At 46.1% G+C, this 20,994-nt stretch overlaps 1 protein-coding gene across 4 annotated transcripts in view; it reads left to right on the top strand.

Annotated features, from left to right (window-relative positions):
- The window catches only part of TERT (telomerase reverse transcriptase), a 194,568-nt gene extending 183,189 nt beyond the window's left edge, over nucleotides 1-11,379 (top strand). For all 4 annotated transcript variants that reach the window (XM_040353379.1, XM_040353378.1, XM_040353380.1 and 1 more), the window contains one exon: nucleotides 10,743-11,379. In XM_040353379.1, the coding sequence (XP_040209313.1) occupies nucleotides 10,743-10,846 (104 nt within the window). In that variant the 3' untranslated portion in view covers nucleotides 10,847-11,379. The remainder of the gene's footprint in view (nucleotides 1-10,742) is intronic.
- The last annotated feature ends 9,615 nt before the right edge of the window (nucleotides 11,380-20,994 follow it).

Genomic DNA, 20,994 nt, shown 5'->3' with positions numbered 1-20,994 from the left:
CCAGGAAATAATGTTAAGTGTGGACATGGACTCTTGGAGCAATAATCAGGTAAGGATAAGTGTACAAAATAGCCACCGAAACTAGTCCCAGGACCTCGGACGGACAGAGCTTACAATAATACAATGCTGAACCACTAATTGTCTGAATTGAGAAATAAGGCATAATAGTAAAATAAACCACAAAACACCCCAAAAACAAAATCCCCAACAAAAAAACAGCCCTCATGGGGCCAAACGTCCCCCCCACCCCACCCATCCTCCTGGAACCGAGGAGGGTCTTCAACCCAAAGAACATGTCGGCTTGCCGGCCTCCAGATGAGGGCCTGTGCAGGCGGCAAAGTTGCCTCCCCACAAAATCCTTGGGGGGCTTGAGCGGGCTTACAGGGACAACGCTCCATTGCTCCCGCCAGGTCCATTACATAGTCCATGCGGGAGGAAACCCAGGGTAATCTCGACTGGAAAGGACGAAAAAAAAAGTAGTTAAAAATAACACAAAGAAAAGGGGTCCAAGTGACAGTCATTCCCCCACAAACGGCAGCATGGTGTAATCCAGGCAAAATGGACGCATCAAACACCAATATATCTCAGATTTCTCCTGCGGAGAAGTAGCTCACTGTCCTCTCCTGACTCCATCAGGGGTAGATTCTTAAACTGTGGGTGATGGTTACCAAAGGCACAACAGGTGCAACACAAGCCGAAACTTTGGCATGTCTCCCCCTCCGGGGGGCACACCGTCAGCAGCATAGAATCAAACTCACAGTTCCAGGCATCAATGATCCCGCGGCAAGGTGTCCAGCCACGCGGAGGCCTCACGAGGGGAGTTGAAGAAACGTGTGGACTCGCCAACTTGGACTCTGAGGCGCGCTGGAAACAAGACGCTGTATCGAATATTCCTGGCCCGCATGGCCGCTTTCACCTGGTCAAACGATTTGCGTGCTTTCTGTGTTCACGGAGTAGTCCGGAAGATGAGCAGTCTATTGTTTTGTTACCGCAGCTCCCCCAGGGCTCTGGAGGCACGGAGGATCTCATCCCTATCGCGGAAGTTCAAGACTCGGAGAATAAGGGTCCGCGGCAGGCCTCCAGGGGGGGCCGGCTTCGGGGGGACCTGGTGAGCCCTTTCCACCACATACTGAGGGGAGAAGCAGGCCTCCGGCAGGAGTTCTCGCAAGAGGTCTTCCACAAAAGTAGTCGGATGGTTGCCCTTGTCATTCAAATTGTGAGAGCATCGAAAGCTGAAAATTGGTCTGGTTAGGAAGGGGGTTTAAGTGCCCAGTGGTCAAGTGGTTAAGGAACTCAGGCCCTTTTGATACGAGTATGCTAAACAGCAAAGAAAAAGGACTCACCCTAGAGGCGAGAAATCACTTGGGACTTAAAGCATTCGTCATTCCCCCTCCAGAGGGGTGGGTCTACATACCAGAAAAAAGGAGAGAGACTAAATGTATTAATGGGAAAATACCCCAAAGAAGCAGGTATAAAGTGACCCCCAGATGTTGTTTATGCAGTATCAAAATGTAATGAGTTTATTGGACACACAATATTGCAAAGACAAACATCATAAAATGTATAAACCCTCCACCTGTCACCGAATAACAACGTTGTTATTTAATAAAAGAAAAAAGCACACACTGAGCCCATGAACTCCTCTGTTGAAGAGTGAGAAGGGTCTGTCTGCAACACAGATTGGGGTATCAATCATGTATCCTGCTCATTGTGCAATATGGGAATAATCCATAGATTTATAACATGATTGCATCCCTTCTGAATGATGACAGAGTTACCCACACAGTTATATATCTAGGGGGGCATGGAACAATAATTCTTGGTCAATAAAGACGGTTTTGATTTTGGTGTAATTCCTTGTTAGTTTCCAAGTTGTAATAACCTTCTGTGGGGATAATAAGGATATTAAGCCCTGGATGTGGATGTGAGATGAATGTTGTCCAGAGAAGAATATGATTGACCGAGGGATCAGTTGCTGAGTATAGTCCCACTGGGTTCTATAAATGTTCTGGTTCAATCCCCCAGTTAAGCCAATGCAGGTAGTGATCTTGCTAAGTGAGGATGAGCTGACAGACCATGGATTGTGCAGTGACATCTGTTGTGAAGCATTGGTTAATTTATGCTAATTTACATGAGTTGAGTCGTAAGAGATGAGATCCCCCCCTCCACCCTGTTCTCCTCTGATCTTCCTAGCTGTGTGAATTGGCAATCTCTCCATGCTAGCAGTTCTGGATTGTTTAATGACAATTTGAGGAATGGTGCCCAGAACTTGATAGCATACTCCAGGTGCGGCCCAAAAGAGTGGGAGAATTATCGTTTTATCTCTGGAGTTTATTCCCTGTTTAATGCATGCCAATATTCTGTTTGCTTTGCAGCAGTTTGGCATTGCATGTCATCGCTGAGCCTTTCATCTACTAGAACCCCCAGGTCCTTTCCATCCTAGATTCCCCCATTGGTTCTCCCCCCAATGAGTAGATTGCATTCATATTTTTGCCACCCAAAGGCATTATTTTACATTTTTCCATGTAGTTGCCCACCCCATTAATTTGTTCAAATCTTCTTGCAAAGTTCTGGGGATCTTGGGGAGAAGTTATTGCCCTGCTTAGTATAGTATTGTCTGCAAATGCAGTGATTGAGCTGTTTATCGCATCCTCCAGGTCGTTTATGAATAAATTAAATAGGATTGGTCCCAGGACAGAACTCTGGGGGACCCCACTTTCCACCCCAGACCATTCTGCATACTCCCCATTTATCACTACTCTCTGAACTCGCCCCTGTAGCCAGTTTTCAATCCATGTACTCACCCTATGGTCCATGCCAACGGACATTACTTTGTACAGTAAACGTTTATGGGGAACACCACATCTATGGGCCTTTCTTTATCTAGATGGCAGCTCACCTCCTCATAGAAGGTTAATAGATTGGTTTGGCAAGAACGATTCTTCATGAATATATGCTGATTACTGCTAATGATATTGTTGTCATTGCTAAAATCTTGTATATAGTCCCTTATCATTCCCTCCAAGAGCTTGCATACAATTGATGTTAGGCTAACTGGTCTGTAATTCCCAGGGATGTATCTTGGCCCTTTTTAAAATATTGGTGCTACATTGGCTTTTCTCCATTCAGCTGGTACCATTCCAGTCAGTAGACTGTTCTTATAAATTAGGAACTGTGATCTGGCAATTATTTGACTTAGTTCCTTAAGAACCCTTGGGTGCAAGCCACTTGGTCCCAGTGACTAACAACATCCATTCTCCTAAAAAACTTTCAGAGCTTGATGGGAGCTCTTTTATTAGGCTATCATCTTTTTTTTTTTTCAAGTGTTCAATCTCCTATAGGCAGCAGTATTACCCTTTTGTGTCATTATTTCCCATGTGTCCCCTAACAAACCAATTAAAAATCCATTTACTACTGATTAAACAGTGGGTTAGATTGGAAGGGCAAAATGACAGGGTCATATAAATTACAGCAGGGTTTAAAAAATACATCTTTTGTAAGATAAATATGTGGGCACTCATTGTTCTTTTGAAAGTGATGGTCACCAGTCTATTATGCTGACCATCTGGTTTGCGTCATCGACTTGGAACCATTGAACTAGAACAATTACCAGCATTGTAAAAAATTTAAACTGGTCACTTTATACCTGCTTCTTTGGGGTATTTCCCATACACAAATCAAAAAAGATGCTTGATTTTTCAGAATTTCAGTGAGTGACTCAAAGTAAGGGCAACTACCTAATTTATTTTTGAAAATATTAGTTATAGGTGAGTATGTTTACCAAATCAGGGAGATTATGAAAAAAGTTCTTGGCTAGCAGGGTAGAGTTGAAAAAGCCTAAAAAGCATTATACTGAGGGTGGGGTGAAATAAAATCTGTTAAATGTAAGTAAAAAAACAATATGAGATTCAGTTTTCATACGGTATGCAACACAAAAATAAGGGAGGTTTGAATTTGCCTGTGAGAGTTAATGGTACTGTATTAATATTTTATTCCCAGGCTTTCATAGTGGTGAGCATAAGTTTACTTAACCACTTAAGGACCTTGGCTGTTTTTCGGATTTGGCGTTTACAAGACTAAAACATTTTTTTTTGCGGTGCTCACTCGTATATTAGACTGGTTCCATCACTCTTCAACCAAACTCTGGGTTCAGTTGGAAAGCCACATGAACCCTGTTGATCTCTCCGCTCTCCCGTGGACCTTACCCATGGTTCGGGGGAGTTCGGGCCCTTTCGGCGACCTTACCCTTCAAACGCTCCGGATTTGGGATCGCCTACGATCTAGGAGGGGCTTATCGGACCACATGGGGCCCATGACTCCCTTCTTCGGGACCCCTGCCTTTCCGCCGGCCATGTCCGTAACGAGACTCGGACCGTGGCGAAAGGAGGACCATGGGAGACTTGCCCAGGTCCTCCGTGCAGACCCCACCTTGAGGACTGATACCCCGACCGATCTGACCTCCCGACACCCCATGCAATGGCTTCTGAGGCAACAGATTACTTCTTACATTCGGACTTTCCCATCCATTCCGGGCATCCTTGCTGAACCAACGGAGTTTGAGGCGCTGCTTCTGCAGGCGGATCCTCCAACACATGTGGTATCTCAGCTCTACTCCCTGTTGCTTAATACCTTCTCCCCTGACCCCCCGCCGTTTACAGCGGCCTGGGAAATGGACCTTCGCCACTCTATCTCCCTTATTGACTGGAAGAAGTGTTTTGTCCTGACACACAAACTATCCTTGGCCACTAAGACCCAAGAGAAGGGGTTCAAGTTGCTAACGAGATGGTACAGATGCCCGACAATTATCCATCATTTCAATCCGGCAGTGCCGAAAACCTGCTGGCGGTGTCTTGAATCCCAGGGAACCATGCTCCACATCTGGTGGGACTGCCCTCCTGTGAGGGGATTCTGGCAGCGGATTTTCGAACTATACTGCAAATTGATGGCGACCTCTATCCACCCTTCCCCTGAGATGGCCCTCTTATCTATACTTCCTGGCACGCTCAAATCCATCAAAAATGATGTACTACGTCACTTCCTGGCGGCGGCCAGAGTGGTGATCCCCCGTCATTGGAGATCGGCAATCATGCCTTCCCTGGGGGACTGGGCTGTGGAAGTGGACCGCATAAGGGACCTTGAGCGTCTGTTGGCAGAGGAGGGTGGTAAGAGTGAGCAGTTTTCTCTCACCTGGACCTCGTGGTCCATGTTCCGATACTCTTCTGAGTTTGCATCTTGGGCCGAGTGTGGCGTGGAAGATGTGACCCTGAAGCCATGATGGAGTGACCCTTGCCTCTCGATTCCTGTCCCCGATCTCTTTGCCCCCCTTTTTACCTGCCCCTGCTTCTTGTCCTTTTCTTGATCTCTAAATGCTTCCCTAAGACCTCATGGAGCTAACGTATCGTGGCCCCGACCTGCCTATGGCTATCTACTAGAGGTCGACCGATATGGGTTTTTCTCTGGCCGATGCCAATGCCGATATTTTGAAATAGGGGCAGCCGATGGCCGATATATGATGCCGATTTTTGCGGCCGATATTTTGGGCCGATTTTTGGATTGGGATGCATTGTGGAGGAGGATGGATGGTGCTGGGCGTGGGTGGGAGATGCGCTGTGGAGGGGGAAAGATGGTGCTGGCTGTGCGTGGGGGATGCATTGTGGAGGGGGATGGCTGGATGTTGCTGGCGGTGGATGTGTTGTGGAGGGGGATGGATGATGCTGGCCGTGGGTGGGGGATGCGTTGTGGAGGGGGATAGATGGATGGTGCTGGCCGTGGGTGGGAGATGCGTTGTGGAGGGGGATGGCTGGATGTTGCTGGCCGTGGAGGGGAAGAGATGGATGGTGCTGGCTGTGGATGGAGGGAAGGGGGTGGATTGATGGAGCTGGCCGTGGGTGGGGGATGCATTGTGGAGGGGGATGGATGGATGGAGCTGGCCGTGGGTGGGGGATGCATTGTGGAGGGGAAGAGATGGATGGTGCTGGCTGTGGATGGAGGGAGGGGGGTGGATGGATGGTGCTGGCTGTGGATGGAGGGAGGGGGGTGGATGGATGGAGTTGGCTGTGGGTGATGCGTTGTGGAGGGGGATGGATGGATGGAGCTGGCCGTGGGTGGGAGATGCTTTGTAGAGGGGGGTGGATGGATGGAGCTGGCCGTGGGTGGTGGGAGATGCTTTGTAGAAGGGGGTGGATGGATGGAGCTGGCCGTGGGTGGGAGATGCTTTGTAGAGGGGGGTGGATGGATGGAGCTGGCCGTGGGTGGGAGATGCTTTGTAGAGGGGGTGGATGGATGGAGCTGGCCGTGGGTGGGAGATGCATTGTAGAGGGGGGTGGATGGATGGAGCTGGCCGTGGGTGGGAGATGCTTTGTAGAGGGGGTGGATGGATGGAGCTGGCCGTGGGTGGGAGATGCATTGTAGAGGGGGGTGGATGGATGGAGCTGGCCGTGGGTGGGAGATGCTTTGTAGAGGGGGGTGGATGGATGGAGCTGGCCGTGGGTGGGAGATGCTTTGTAGAGGGGGGTGGATGGATGGAGCTGGCCGTGGGTGGGAGATGCTTTGTAGAGGGGGTGGATGGATGGAGCTGGCCGTGGGTGGGAGATGCATTGTAGAGGGGGGGGGATGGATGGAGCTGGCCGTGGGTGGGAGATGCTTTGTAGAGGGGGTGGATGGATGGAGCTGGCCGTGGGTGGGAGATGCATTGTAGAGGGGGGTGGATGGATGGAGCTGGCCGTGGGTGGGAGATGCTTTGTAGAGGGGGGTGGATGGATGGAGCTGGCCGTTGGTGGGTAGATGCTTTGTAGAGGGGGGTTGATGGATTGAGCTGGCCGTGGGTGGGGGATGCATTGTGGAGGATGAGATGGATGGAGCTGGCCGTGGGTGCGAGATGCTTTGTAGAGGGGGGTGGATGGATGGATGGAGCTGGCCGTGGGTGGGGGATGGATATATATAAAATGTGTGTGTATACAGGAGTATGTATATGAGTTTGTATACAGGAGAGGGGTGTGCTCTGACATGTACACACTGTTCCCTCCAGCACTGCCCATTGGATGACACCTGTGAGCTCCCACGTGAGTAGAGTACTGTCACTAGAGAGCCGAGGCACCTATCATAGATAATATGAATACTGTACATTACCCCAGTATCAGGCTGCCAGCCTCCAGCAGCACGAGAAATGAATCCCTCAGCCACGCTGCTGGTAGCCTCAGCCTTTGCGCCGGCCCCGCCCCCCTACCTCGGCAGCTGCAGTAGTTGTCTGTGCGAAGAGATCACAAAAGCTTCCTGCATGCTGGGACGGTGGCGAGATTACTGAACATGGGCTCTAGGCTACGGCTGGAGCTGTAGCCTAGAGCCCATGTTCAGTAATCCCGCCACCGTCCCAGCATGCAGGAAGCATTACAAGTGTGATCTCCGCACAGACAACTACTGCAGCTACTCGGGCTTGTGACATGTTTGCTTTCTGCTACAGCCCGCCGAGGTAAAGGGGGGGGCGGGGCCGGCGCGCAGACTACCAGCAGCGTGGCTGAGGGATTCATTTCTTGTGCTGCTGGAGGTGGAGCGGGACTTAGTGTGGCAGCCGAAAATCGGCCGATTTTTTTACAATAATCGGCCGATGCCGATTTCTTAAAAACGGTCAAATATCGGCCGATATATCGGCCGACCGATATATCGGTCGACCTCTACTATCTACCCATTGTGAGACCCCCACGGGTCTTATTTTACTTCCAGATCCGTGTATAATCTCTCCTAATATACCGCGTGTGATTCAAAGTTGAACCCCTCACTAAAGTGAGGTTGATAGACACAACTACTTACTATTCCATATAACGGGAATAGGGGATATAATTTTTTTTTTCTCCCCTCTTTTCCCTTTTATCACATAACTTAGACATGGTTTCTCTACGGCAAACAAGATGCTTACAGTTGTTATATTTGCTTTTACTGTATGTAATGTTTGAGACGATATTTGTCCCTCTATCTTTTTCTCTTTTACCTCTGAATAAAATAAGATTGAATTAAAACATTTTTTTTTGCTAGAAAATTACTTAAAACCCCCAAACATTATATATATATTTTTCTAACACCCTAGAGAAGAAAATTGGCGGTCATTGCAATACTTTTTGTCATACCGTATTTGCACAGCGGTCTTACAAGCGCACTTTTGGAAAAAATTTACTTTTTTGAATAAAAAAAAAAGACAACAGTAAAGTTAGCCCAATTTTTTATATATTGTGAAAGATAATGTTACGCCGAGTAAAATGATACCCAACATGTCAAGCTTCAAAATTGCGCCCGCTCGTGGAATGGCGTCAAACTTTTAACCTTAAAAATCTCCATAGGCGACGTTTAAAATTCTATAGGTTGCATCTTTTGAGCTACAGAGAAGGTTTAGGGCTAGAATTATTGCTCTCGCTCTAACGATCGCGGCGATACCTCACTTGTGTGGTTTGAACACCGTTTTCATATGCGGGCGCTACTCACGTATGCGTTGGCTTCTGCGCACAAGCTCGTCGGGATGGGGTGCTTTAAAAAAAAAATGTTGTATTCTTATTTATTTTTATTTATTTTATTAATTTTTACACTGAAAAAACAAAAAAAAAAACAAATGGATCACTTTTATTCCTATTACAAGGAATGTAAACATCCCTTGTAATAGAAAAAGGCATGACATGTCCTCCTAAATATGAGATCTGGGGTCAAAAAGACCTCAGATCTCACATTTAGACTTAAATGCAAAAAAAAAAAAAAAAATGGTCATTTAAAAAAAATGACAACTAGAAAATATTGCTTTAAGAAGCATGGGTGGAAGTGAGGTTTTGACGTCACTTCTGCCTTGCTATGGATGGGGGGCCATCTTGCCCTCACTCGTATCCCAGCCGACCAGGGGACAGGACCGTATCGCCTCCGCCGCTACCGAAGGCTCCGGTAAGCGGCAGAAGGGTGGGGGCCCCTCTCCCGCCGCTGATATCGGTGATCACGGGGCGAATCTGCCACGGAGACCACCGTTATCGTTTACAGGACCGCTCACAGTGAAAATGGATATCTCGGTTGTGGCAGCAGCTGCTGCCGTTGCCGAGATATCCATCTTTAAAGTACCGACGTATATGTACATGAGCGGGTCCTTAAGTGGTTAAATATTCCTGAAATTATTAAAGAAACTAAACAGTAGGCCAGGTGAAAAGCCTACACATATTTTACAGAATTATATCTTTTTTTTTTTATAGCAGCCAATTTATAGGCAGAGAGTATTTCAGCCAAAATTATATCATTAAACTGTATTTTTTTCAGACACGGATTTTAACAATCTATAGATTTGCTTGATTGATCATCATCCTTTTTAATAGAAAGAACATTTTGAGAGTTGGCTTACTTCAGCCACAAATAATAAATTATACTTTATTAAAAGACACTATAAAAATGTACAGGTTCGCTAAACCGAATCTCCTCCATCTTAATGCAAGGACATTTTGGAGGCAGACAAACTTTCAACTTGTAAAATGAACAAACTGTATATTTTTCAAAGACTTTATTAAAAAAAATTACAGATTTGCTGAACAGAATCAAAAACAGAAACTTTGGAACCAAAATATTACATGAAAATCAATTATCGGATTTGAAATTTGAACGAGATGTGATGCATAATACAGATGAACCAATTATAAATATTTAAGCAGGCAAATTATTATGTTTTTTTTTTTTTTTTTCATTTGAATAAGTTTGTTTAGGTCTTTTTGAATTTAACTTCAAGGATACACTACTGAGAGGTACCTGTTTTTTTTTCAGTAATAAGAAACACTAAAGGCCCATACACACGATCGGATATTCCGACAATAATTGTCCGATAGACGTGTTGTGAGGGATAATCCGACCGTCTGTATGCTCTATCGAACAATTGTCGGAATTTTGAACAACAAATGTTGGATGGTCATGTTCTTAAATTGTCCGACAACAAATGTGTTCTGTCGGATTATGTGGTCGTGTGTACACAAGTCCGTCGGACTAAAATCCAAAGTTCAAACACGCATGCTCCGAACCAATGCTAACCATAAGACAACATTAGCAGAAGTTGCCCAAAGGGTAGCGCTAAAGAGCAGAAAAAACACAGTTTTGTGAATGTTGGCTGAAATAGTCCTGCCGTCTGTATGCAGAACAACTTCACAGCCAATGCCCTTCTGACAAAAATCCACGGATTTGTCCGATGGAAATCTTATGGCGCCTGCAAAGTGCCTTGGAAGAGCCTCTTCTTTCACTCCAGTGTGAAAGCCCTAGAGCGTTCACACTGGAGCAGTGCGCTGGCAGGACGCTCAAAAAAGTCCTGCCAGCCACATCTTTGAGGCACTGTAGAAGCGGTGTATACACCGATCCTAAATCGCCCCTGCCCATTGAAATCAATGACGCTAGCGGGGGTTAAAAGCAATGAAAAAATGACGGTAAAGCGCTGCTAAAAATAGCGGCGCTTTACCACCAACGGCGCAATGCCCCAGTGTGAAAGTAGCCTAAGAAAGAACCTATTTCAGCTGCTGGCCATGTTGGAATTGTTTTGGGAGCCCAAATATTTTAAAGAATGTCTTTCATAATAGACAATTTTATGTTTTAAATGCATTAAAATGGGGGCTTCAGAATATATATTGTGGAGCTCCATTTTAGGTTCCAAATCTACAGGTTTTAGCGATCATCTAAAGTCTATGCTGTATGTTTCTGTAGGCTTATTTATTTTGACATCTTGCTTACTTTATTTTGTGTTGTTTTAGGCAAAATTCAGGTGACGACAATACTGCCCGAGGAAACCACTAGCCTGTTAAGAGCAGTAACTCATCCTTCACTTCATCGTGACTTTTCAACTATAACAGATTAACATTGCTACTTTGTATAGTATGTGTTGAAACTGTAATGAATTTTGCTGTTTAAAATCGGAGCTTCTCAAAGAGACAGCATACCCCTGCCCAGGGCTACTGTTTTTCATTCATATACAGATCGTGAGACTAACAATCTGGTTTTGTGGCGACAGAGGGCATGTTCACACGAGGTGTGCTGTGGGAACATATGCAAAATTGTGTGTTTTTCCTGCACCACAATTCTTAATGGCTCCCTCATGCATTGGCAAACACACATACAACAGTACCATGCTGTTTGGTGAGGCACAATTTTGAAAATCATGCTTCACTATTTTTACATGCATAGTGCAGACCATTAAAAATATACCCTTATTAAACCCAATACCAAAAATTTAATGCAGCTTACCAATCATTAGATAGGGTGGCTGTATTATTTTTGGACAGCAGTATTGTCAGTCTGGGGAGAGGTTGATGTTAGACGCACTAGCAGATATAGATGGACTAACAAACTCCAGCTTACACTTTTTAAGAAGTTACAGCAACAATTAGTTTTTCCTTTTGGGATAGGGGTTTTACATAAATAAAAGCTGATCATTGTAAGCACCCCTGTCAGTGTTAAATAGTTTGTCTTAGTCCTCTTAGCTGCTACCTTTGCAGGACAGCTTGTTCTGTTAAATATACAAATAAACCAGACTTGCTGGCTGTATCATCAGGTGAAATAAAGGAAAGAAAGCCTAAAAAGGAAACCAAATGTTGCCACCACATCTAAGAATTGGTAAGCTACAATATATTTTCTTGTGGGTTAAATACTGCTTTAAGGGTCTGCCAAAAGTGCAAACTTGGATGCACCTTATGGGGTGAATGATCCCTTAATCTATATGCGGGTCAGACATTATCATTAGACATTGGAATCCTCCATGTGCTCTCTCAGACAAAGATAGACTGGGACAGGGCATAGCAAGGGTAGGGTAGCTTGTGAGAGTTTTACATCAGCAAGGGTGCTGAAATTATTTATATCATTAAAGTGGTAATAAACCCACAAATATATATGGTGCAGTGGGATTTTTTATTTTTATTAAACTAAGCTGTTGTAAAGGCCAATAAAGCAGACTAATCTGCAGGTACAGCGAGACAAACTAGGTCTTTTGGCAAATACAGGATTTATCAGATTCTAGCTTGGACCAAAAGATGTGAGGTATCCAAATGGGCACATAAAAGCAACACAAATATTTAAGCAGTATTAACCACTTCCATACAGGGCACCTACGCACCTTCCTGCCCAAGCCAATTTTCAGCTTTCAGCACTGTCGCACTTTGAAGGGCAATTGCGCGGTCGTGCTACACTGTACCCAAACAAAATTGGCGTCCTTTTTTTCCCACAAATAGAGCTTTCTTTTGGCGGTATTTGATCACCTCTGCGATTTTTTTTTTTTTTGCGCAACAACTAAAAAAAGACTGAAAATTTTGAAAAAAAATTAAATTTTTATTTTTTTCTGTTAATTTTTTTGTAAATAAGTAAGATTTCTCTTTCAATTACGGGCACTGATATGGCGGCACTGATGGGCACCGATGAGGTAGTACTGACGGGCACAGATGAGGTGGCACTGATTGGCGGCGCTGGTATGCGGCACTGATGGGCACACATAGGCGGCACTGATGGGCACACATAGGCGGCACTGATGGGCGGCACTGATGGGCACACATGGGCGGCACTGATGGGCACACATGGGCGGCACTGATGGGCACACATGGGCGGCACACATGGGCACACATGGGCGGCACTGATGGGCACTCATGGGCGGCACTGGGCACTCATGGGCGGCACTGGGCACTCGTAGGTGGCACAGATGGGCACTCATGGGCGGCACTGATGGATAATTATGGGTGGCACAGATGGGCACTGATAGGTGGGCACTGGGCATGGATGGGCACTGTGGGGTGGCACTGATGGACACTGTGGGGTGGCACTGATGGACACTGTGGTGTGGCACTGATGGACACTGTGGGGCGGCACTGATTTACACATGTTGCCAATCGGTGCCCATTTGTGGGCACTGATTGGCATCTTTTTTTATTGCTTTTTTTTTTCAGACTTTTTTTTTTTTTTTTTTTCAAGCCTTTTTTTTTTTTTTTTGCCCGCTTCCCTGGTGGTCCAGGGTGGGCTTCCCTGGTGGTCCATGTGGCGATCCGAGGGGGGGCTGCGCTGATAAACAATCAGCGCGAACCCCCCCTGTCAGGAGAGCCGCCGATCTGCTCTCCTCTACTCGCGTCTGTCAGACGCGAGTGAGGAAGAGCCGTCGACGGCTCTTCCTGTTTACATCGTGATCAGCCGTGGTTGGACACGGCTGATCACGTGGTAAAGAGTCTCCGTGAGAGACTCTTTACCGAGATCAGTGTTGCGGGGTGTCAGACTGACACCCCGCAACAACGATCGCCGCGATGCGCGCCCCCGGGGGCGCGCAGCGGCTGAGAATCCTGAGGACGTCATATGACGTCCGGTCAGGATTCTACAACCACTTTGCCGACGTCAATTTGTCATTGGCGGGCGGCAAGTGGTTAAACACAAAAGTAAACATTATTTTATTGCAGCTTACCAAATCTTAGATGTGATGTCTGCATTAGTTTCCTTTTTTTAGGCTTTCTTTCTTCTATTTTCATTTGGTAATCCAGGGATGAGAAAAAACACTAAACACTGGCAGGTGTGATAAAAATGATCAGCTTTTATTTATTAATGGAAAACCTTTATCCCAAAAGATAAATAAAAATGTTTGCTGTAACTGCTTATAAAGTGTGAGCTGGAGTTTGGCTTCAATTTGTTAGTGCTTCTAAATCTGCCATTACATTTAACACTAGCCTCCCCCTCAGAATGCCAATAATGGGGTTTGGTGTGCCTCCTCTTCTCATTCCTCCAGAGTGGTGTCTTTCTCTAATACAGGAGGTTTGTTACGGGCCAGCTCACCAGGTGAAAGCAGAGGGAAATGAGCCAAAGAAAAGCAAACTGATGTAGTCACCACATGTAATGATTGGTAAGCTGTAATATATATATATATATATATATATATATATATATTTGTGGGTTTATTACCACTTTAATGATATAAATAATTTCAGCACCCTTGCTGCTGTAAGACTCTCACAAGCTACCCTTGACTCTAATGCCGCGTACACACGACCGTTTTTCAGGTTGTAAAAAGACTGAAAAGCGCAAATCGTCTTTTACTAACACAAAATCAGCAAAAGCAGCCCAAAGGGTGGTGCCATTCGAATGGAACTTCCCCTTTATAGTGCCGTCGTACGTGTTGTACGTCACCGAGCTTTGCTAGAGCATTTTGTTTTCACGATCATAACAATCGGTTGGAAAAAACTTTGTTTTTTTCTAGACCATTAAAAATGTCATTTTTTTATAACCCGAAAAACGGTCGTGTGTACGTGGCATGACAGTTTTTACCTGGTTGAGACACATACAACTAACCATGGATTGAATTGAGAATACATGGCCTGCATTTTTAAATGGGTAATTTGTGTTCACATAACACCAGATTATATACCCTATAAAAAAGGGAAATGGGCAATTACTGATGCCATATGGATCTGCTTAAATGGGTAACAGAAACCCTGGGCAAGTGGATTATACACTAAAGTACACTAGATTTGTGAAAGTATATTTTTGAAACCGTATTAAGGTACATTCTAGAGTATTTGTTTCATTGTGTAAACCACTTAAATGTTCTTGTCCAAGTGGGAGGCAATTGTTTTTAAAGTACTTTTTTTTCTTTGTTGTTTAAATTCTTTACGTTTTCAAAGGTGTACAATAAATTGCTCAGAGCAGTATTCAATAAAGGAATAACGGAATGTATTTCTTTTTCCTGATAAGGAATACACAACTTATACCAATTTCCTGCAGAAAATCTAATCATTCTTGAAAAGAGGCAAATTTGTAGGCAGTCCCTTTTTCAGTTAAAAATATTACATGAAACTATGTTTTTCAGACACCATTTTTTAATATTTTACAGATTTGCTGAACAGAATCTCATCTTTTTTTATAACGGGCAATTTGTAGGCAGAGAGTAGACCTATTTTAGCTGAAATTACATGAATTTTTTTTCAGACACTGATTATAACAAAAACTACAGATTTGCTGAATAGATCCTCATTCTTTTTATCCACTTCCTTACCGCGTCATTGTGAAATGACGGCGGCAGGAACCCCTCCTCGATCCAGGAGGACGTCATATGACGTCCTGGGCTTTCCGGGTGGATATCTGAATGATGCCTGCAGCTAGAGGCATCATTCAGATAGCCTTCTCTCCTGCCGGCGATTCTGCACAACGTAAGAACGATCATAGCGGCGATTCCGCCGCTAGATCGTTCTTACAGGCGGCGGGAGGGGACATCCCCCCCTCCCGCCGCCATCCGGTGCTTCTCCGGGCTCTCCCGTGCCATCGGGGGCCCGGAGAACGAATCGTCCGGCGCTGGCAGGAAGCATAGAGATGACTGGTGACCAGATGGTCACCAGTCATCTCTATGACCGTCTGAGGACCCGGGCGCGATGTGATTAAACATGTAAGTAAACAAAGCCGCAATTGCGGCTGCTAAGCAACCGTAAGCATGAGATCGGTGAATTTTTTTTCACCGATTTCATGCTTTCCAGCCTGGAGGAGAGATGTGCGGTCTTATTGACCCCGCATCTCTCCATAAAGAGGACCTGTCACACACATTCCTATTACAAGGGATGTTTACATTCCTTGTAATAGGAATAAAAGTGATAATAAAAAAAAATAAAATAAAAAAAAAGTGTAAAAAAATAAATAAATATGTAAAAAAAGAAATAAAACAATATTTTTTTTAACGCCCCTGTCCCCAGTAGCTCGCGCGCAGAAGCGAACGCACACGCAAGTCCCGCCGACATATGTAAACGCCGTTAAAACCACATATGTGAGGTATCGCCGCGTGCGTTAGAGTGCCAGCAACAATTCTAGCACTAGATCTCCTCTGTAAATCTAAACTGGTAACCTGTAAAAAAATTCAAAGCGTTGCCTATGGAGATTTTTAAGTACCGAAGTTTGGCGCCATTCCATGAGTGTGCGCAATTTTAAAGCGTGACATGTTAGGTATCTATTTACTCGGTGTAACATCATCTTTCATATTTTACAAAAAAATTGGGCTAACTTTACTGTTTTGTTCTTTTTTTAATTCATGAAACAATTTTTTTCCCAAAAAAAGGCGTTTGAAAAATTATTGCGCAAATGGCGTGCAAGATAAAACATTTCAATGACCGTCGTTTTATTCCCTAGGGTGTCTGCTAAAAAAACATATATAATGTTTGGGGGTTCTGTGTAATTTTCTAGCAAAAAAAATATGATTTGTACATGTAGGAAAGAAGTGCCAGAATAGGCCTGGTATGGATGTGTGTATAACTGCCCTGAATGGAAGTGGTTAATAGAAAGCAAATTTGGAGAGTGCTTACTTGAGCCAGAAATAGTAAATGATACTTTATTCAGGGCTCAAAGTTTCAAGTCCTGAGCTACTAGCCAGGCCTCAAGGGTTACCCGCCACCAGTTGCCCCGCCCAACCCCTAGCCTGCCCTGCCCCTAATTCCACCCCTAAACAAGCCCTCATAAATTATCTTATGAAATTACACTTTAGGCCGGAATCACACTAGTGCGTTGCTTTTTTGAGCTGCGTTGTCGTTGCAGATTTCTCTAGAGGGTGTTCTGCAGATCAACTGCGGTTTAGCTGCAGATCAGGTGCGAATTTGGAGACCTGGGAGAACTTCCGGGTGAGAGGAGAGTGGGGGAGAATTGTATTGAGCTGAATGAGAGAAACTCCTGCAGAGAACTGAACACATGTGCGAATTAGATGCGTACCCATAGAAGATAATGGGACTGAATTCGCACCGCAAGACATAAAAACCGCATGCGGTTTGGAGGCAATACGCAGTGCGGATGCATCGCACATATGTGAACCAGCCTCATTGAAAACAATGTATTTTGAAATGTCCTGCGAATTAGATGCGGTTTAAACCGCACTCAATTCGCATAGGTGTGAACCTGGCCTAAATGTTTTATGCAGAAATAAGTTATAAAAATAAATATTAACAACATCCCCAAAAATGCAGCCTCCCTGTGCCCACCAGTGCAGCCTGTGCCCACCAGTGCAGCCTGTGTCACCAATGCAGCCTGTGTCTGCCAGTGCAGTCTGTGTCCCCAATGCAGGCTACATGTCCAGGATTTGATGAGTGATTTGTCTATCAAAGTGCCCGGACAAAGAGGAGGCACTGTATATGATGGTGTGCGGCGGGGAACACACAGCTAATGAAATGAAAGCCGTTATGTTCCCCGCGCTCTAAACAACCGGCGGCGGCGGCTTGCCTCTCTCTTCCCCTCCAATCGCTGGGAGAATGGCTCCCATACAACGCAGGCTCCTGATTCCAGTATTCTGAGCCTAACGCACTCCTGATCCCTGTGTTCTGAGCCTAACTCACTCCTGAACCCTGCATTCTGAGTGTAACACACTCCAGTGTTCTGAGCCTAATGTACTCCTGATCCCTGCATTCTTAGGCTAATGTACTCCTGATTCCTGCATTCTTAGGCTAATTCACTCCTGATCCCTGCCTTCTGAGCCTCTAATGCACTCCTGATCCCTGCCTTCTGAGCCTAATGCACTTCTGATCCCTGCATTCTGAACCTAACTCATTCCTGAACCCTGCATTCTGAGTGTAACACATTCCTGAGTTCTTAGGCTAATGCACTTCTGATCCTTCAATTCTTAGGCTAATGCACTTCTGATTCCTGCGTTCTTAGGCTAATGCACTCCTGATCCCCGCATTCTTAGTTTAATGCACTCCTGATCCCTGCGCTCTGAGCCTAACTCACTCATGAACCCTGCATTCTGAGCATAACGCGCTCCTGAGCCTAATGTACTCCTGAGCCTAATGCACTCCTGATCCCTGCGTTCTTAGGCTAATGCACTCCTGTTCCCTGCATTCTTAGGTTAATGCACTGTTGATCCCTGCCTTCTGAGCCTCTAATGCACTCCTGAACCCTGCATTCTGAGTGTAACACATTCCTGATCCCTGAATTCTTAGGCTAATGCACTTCTGATCTCTGCTTTCTTAGGCTAACGCACTCCAGATCCCTGGATTCTTAGGCTAACGCACTCCAGATCCCTGCGTTCTTAGGCAACATACTCCAGATCCCTGCGTTCTTAGGCAAACGCACTCCAGATCCCTGCGTTCTTAGGCCAACGCACTCCAGATCCCTGCGTGCTTAGGCCAACGCACTCCAGATCCTGTGTGCTTAGGCCAACGCACTCCAGATCCCTGCGTGCTTAGGCCAACGCACTCCAGATCCCAGCGTTCTTAGGCCAACGCACATCAGATCTCTGCGTTCTTAGGCCAACGCACTCCTGATCCCCGCATAGGCTCAGAATGCAGGCTTCAGAAGTGCGTTAGGCTCAGAGCACAGGCCTCGGGAGTGCGTTAGACTCAGAGCGCAGGCTTCAGGAGTGCGTTAGGCTCAGAGCGCAGGCTTCAGGAGTGTGTTAGGCTCAGAACGCAGGGTTCATGAGTGCGTTAGGCTCAGAACGCAGGGTTCAAGAGTGCGTTAGGCTCAGAACGCAGGGTTCAGGAGTGCGTTAGGCTCAGAACGCAGGGTTCAGGAGTGCGTTAGGCTCAGAGCGCAGGCTTCATGAGTGTGTTAGGCTCAGAACGCAGGGTTCATGAGTGCGTTAGGCTCAGAACGCAGGGTTCATGAGTGCGTTAGGCTCAGAACGCAGGGTTCAAGAGTGCGTTAGGCTCAGAACGCAGGGTTCAGGAGTGCCTTAGGCTCAGAGCGCAGGGTTCATGAGTGCGTTAGGCTCAGAACGCAGGGTTCAAGAGTGCGTTAGGCTCAGAACGCAGGGTTCAGGAGTGCGTTAGGCTCAGAACGCAGGGTTCAGGAGTGCGTTAGGCTCAGAACGCAGGGTTCAGGAGTGCGGTCGCCTCAGAACACAGGGATCAGGAGCCCAAGGCACTCCTAAACTCTGCGTTCTGAGCCCAACGCACTCCTGATCCCTGCGTTCTGAGCCCAAGGCATTCCTGATCCCTGCGTTCTGAGCCCAAGGCACTCCTGATCCCTGCGTTCTGAGCCCAACGCACTCCTGATCCCTGCGTTCTGAGCCCAACACACTCCTGATCCCTGCGTTCTGAGCCCAACGCACTCCTGATCCCTGCGTTCTGAGCCCAACGCACTCCTGATCCCTGCCTTCTTAGCCCAACGCACTCCTGATCCCTGCCTTCTGAGCCCAACGCACTCCTGATCCCTGAAACCTTGGTGTTGCTCCTACTTGGTATCCTTCCATCAATTTAACATGTCGCATAGAGATTAATTTCTTACCAGATAAGGTCGGGTTCACACTGGTATGACACGACAGTCGTACGACTGGATTCGACTTTGCCCTGTGACTTCATGTCTGACTTCTGTCCAACTTCAATGAATGGGATCCGACTTTGAACCTGACAATACCAGGCCCTTTGAGTCTGGTATTAAGGAGAAACTCCTTGCAAAAAAAAAACGGCGTAGCATACCAGACCTTTCGGGGAAAAAACCTCACTCCTCAACCCTGCATTCTGAGCGTAACGCACTCCTGATCCCTGAATTATTGGGCTACTGCACTCCTGATCCCTGTGTTCTGAGCCTAACGCACTCCTGATCCCTGCGTTCTGAGCCTAACGCACTCCTGATCCCTGCCCTCTGAGCCAAACGCACTTCTGATCACTGCGTTCTGAGCAAACGCACTCCTGATCCCTGCGTTCTGAGCGTAACGCACTCCTGAACCCTGCATTCTGCATAATAATATATGTGCAGTGTACATAGGAATGCGATCATATTTTTTTCAAGCTATAGTCCGGCTCCCCAACAGTTTGAGGCACAGTGAACTGGCCCCCTGTTTAAAAGGTTTGAGGACCCCTGATTTAGATGGACACAAGTGACCTACAGTTTAAAGCCAAACTCCAGCTAGTGATATAAGCTTTAACTGTTTTAGCCTCTTGCTAACCACATAAAACAGCCAAGGTTTCTGTGCTGAGATTGTGCTTACTGTGCATGCCCAACACAGTTAATGAGCTGCCACTGGCAGCTTCCGGTCTCTGGTTATGATTGTGGGCTAGCAGGATGGGCTCTCAATCACGTGACCACTTAGACAGCCAATCACAATGATCATGTTATGAGGACACTTACCCCCCCTGTGGTAAACACCCAGTTAAAGGGCTACCGGGAGGATGTGGGAAGAGATTAATGAAAGCCAACCATTATAAGCACCTGTGTCATTGTTTTAACCCCTAGATGTCGGCCACACACATATATGATTATGCAGCCACACTACTGGTGGGCCTTAACGCCAAGCAGGTGCATATATGTGGCCTTGTGACAACAACTTACTGTGCTGAGAGTGCACTCCAAACATGGTAGCCAGCAGGTACTGGAAAGCTCCAGATGCATACGAACAATCAGGAGCTTTCCGACCATGTGACAGCCAATCACAGCGGTCACATGAGCAGAAGCCCCGCCTCTCAGGAACCGGATACCCCATATAAGGCCAGGGTTAAATTGCTTGTTTGAAATCCACTTTTGCTGGACAGCTTGGTCTGCTAATGGAATAATGGAATAATTGTTTGAAAAAACAATCTTTTACATTAGTTTTGAAATTTATGTGGTAAATGTGCAAAGATTATTTTCCTCACATACTTATAAATTATATAAATTCATTTCAATGGGAGTAAAAAGCGCCCCCTCCCCTCACCATCCCCCTGGGGAATGCTCTGACTCAGACCTGGACCTGGCTGCGGCTCAGGTCCCAGGTTCTGTGTTGTCAGAAGATGTGGACCAGGACCTTCCTTGTGAGGAAGACTCCTCACTTGGGTCAGTACAGGACAGGGCTTGTCAGTGCTCTTATCAATGCTGTAAGGGACTCCCTTAAGCTGGATAGTGCAGCTGAGGCATCCTCTGAGGGCTTGGTCTTTTTTGGGTCCCACAAATCAGACCGCTCTGTGAAGGTTTTTCTTTATGTGTCCTTCTTTGACAAGTTCATTGATAAGGAATGGGAAAAGCCACAGAAGTCCTTTGTAGTTCCTCAGTGCCTGGTGGTTCGGTACCCTTTTGAGGAGAGCCCCTTGAAAAAATGGGCTTCTC

This window comes from Rana temporaria, chromosome 5, assembly GCF_905171775.1.
Source record: "Rana temporaria chromosome 5, aRanTem1.1, whole genome shotgun sequence".
Lineage (NCBI taxonomy): Eukaryota > Metazoa > Chordata > Amphibia > Anura > Ranidae > Rana > Rana temporaria.
The sequence above is the reverse complement of the archived record's forward strand: the minus strand, read 5'-3'. Positions and strand labels throughout refer to the sequence as shown.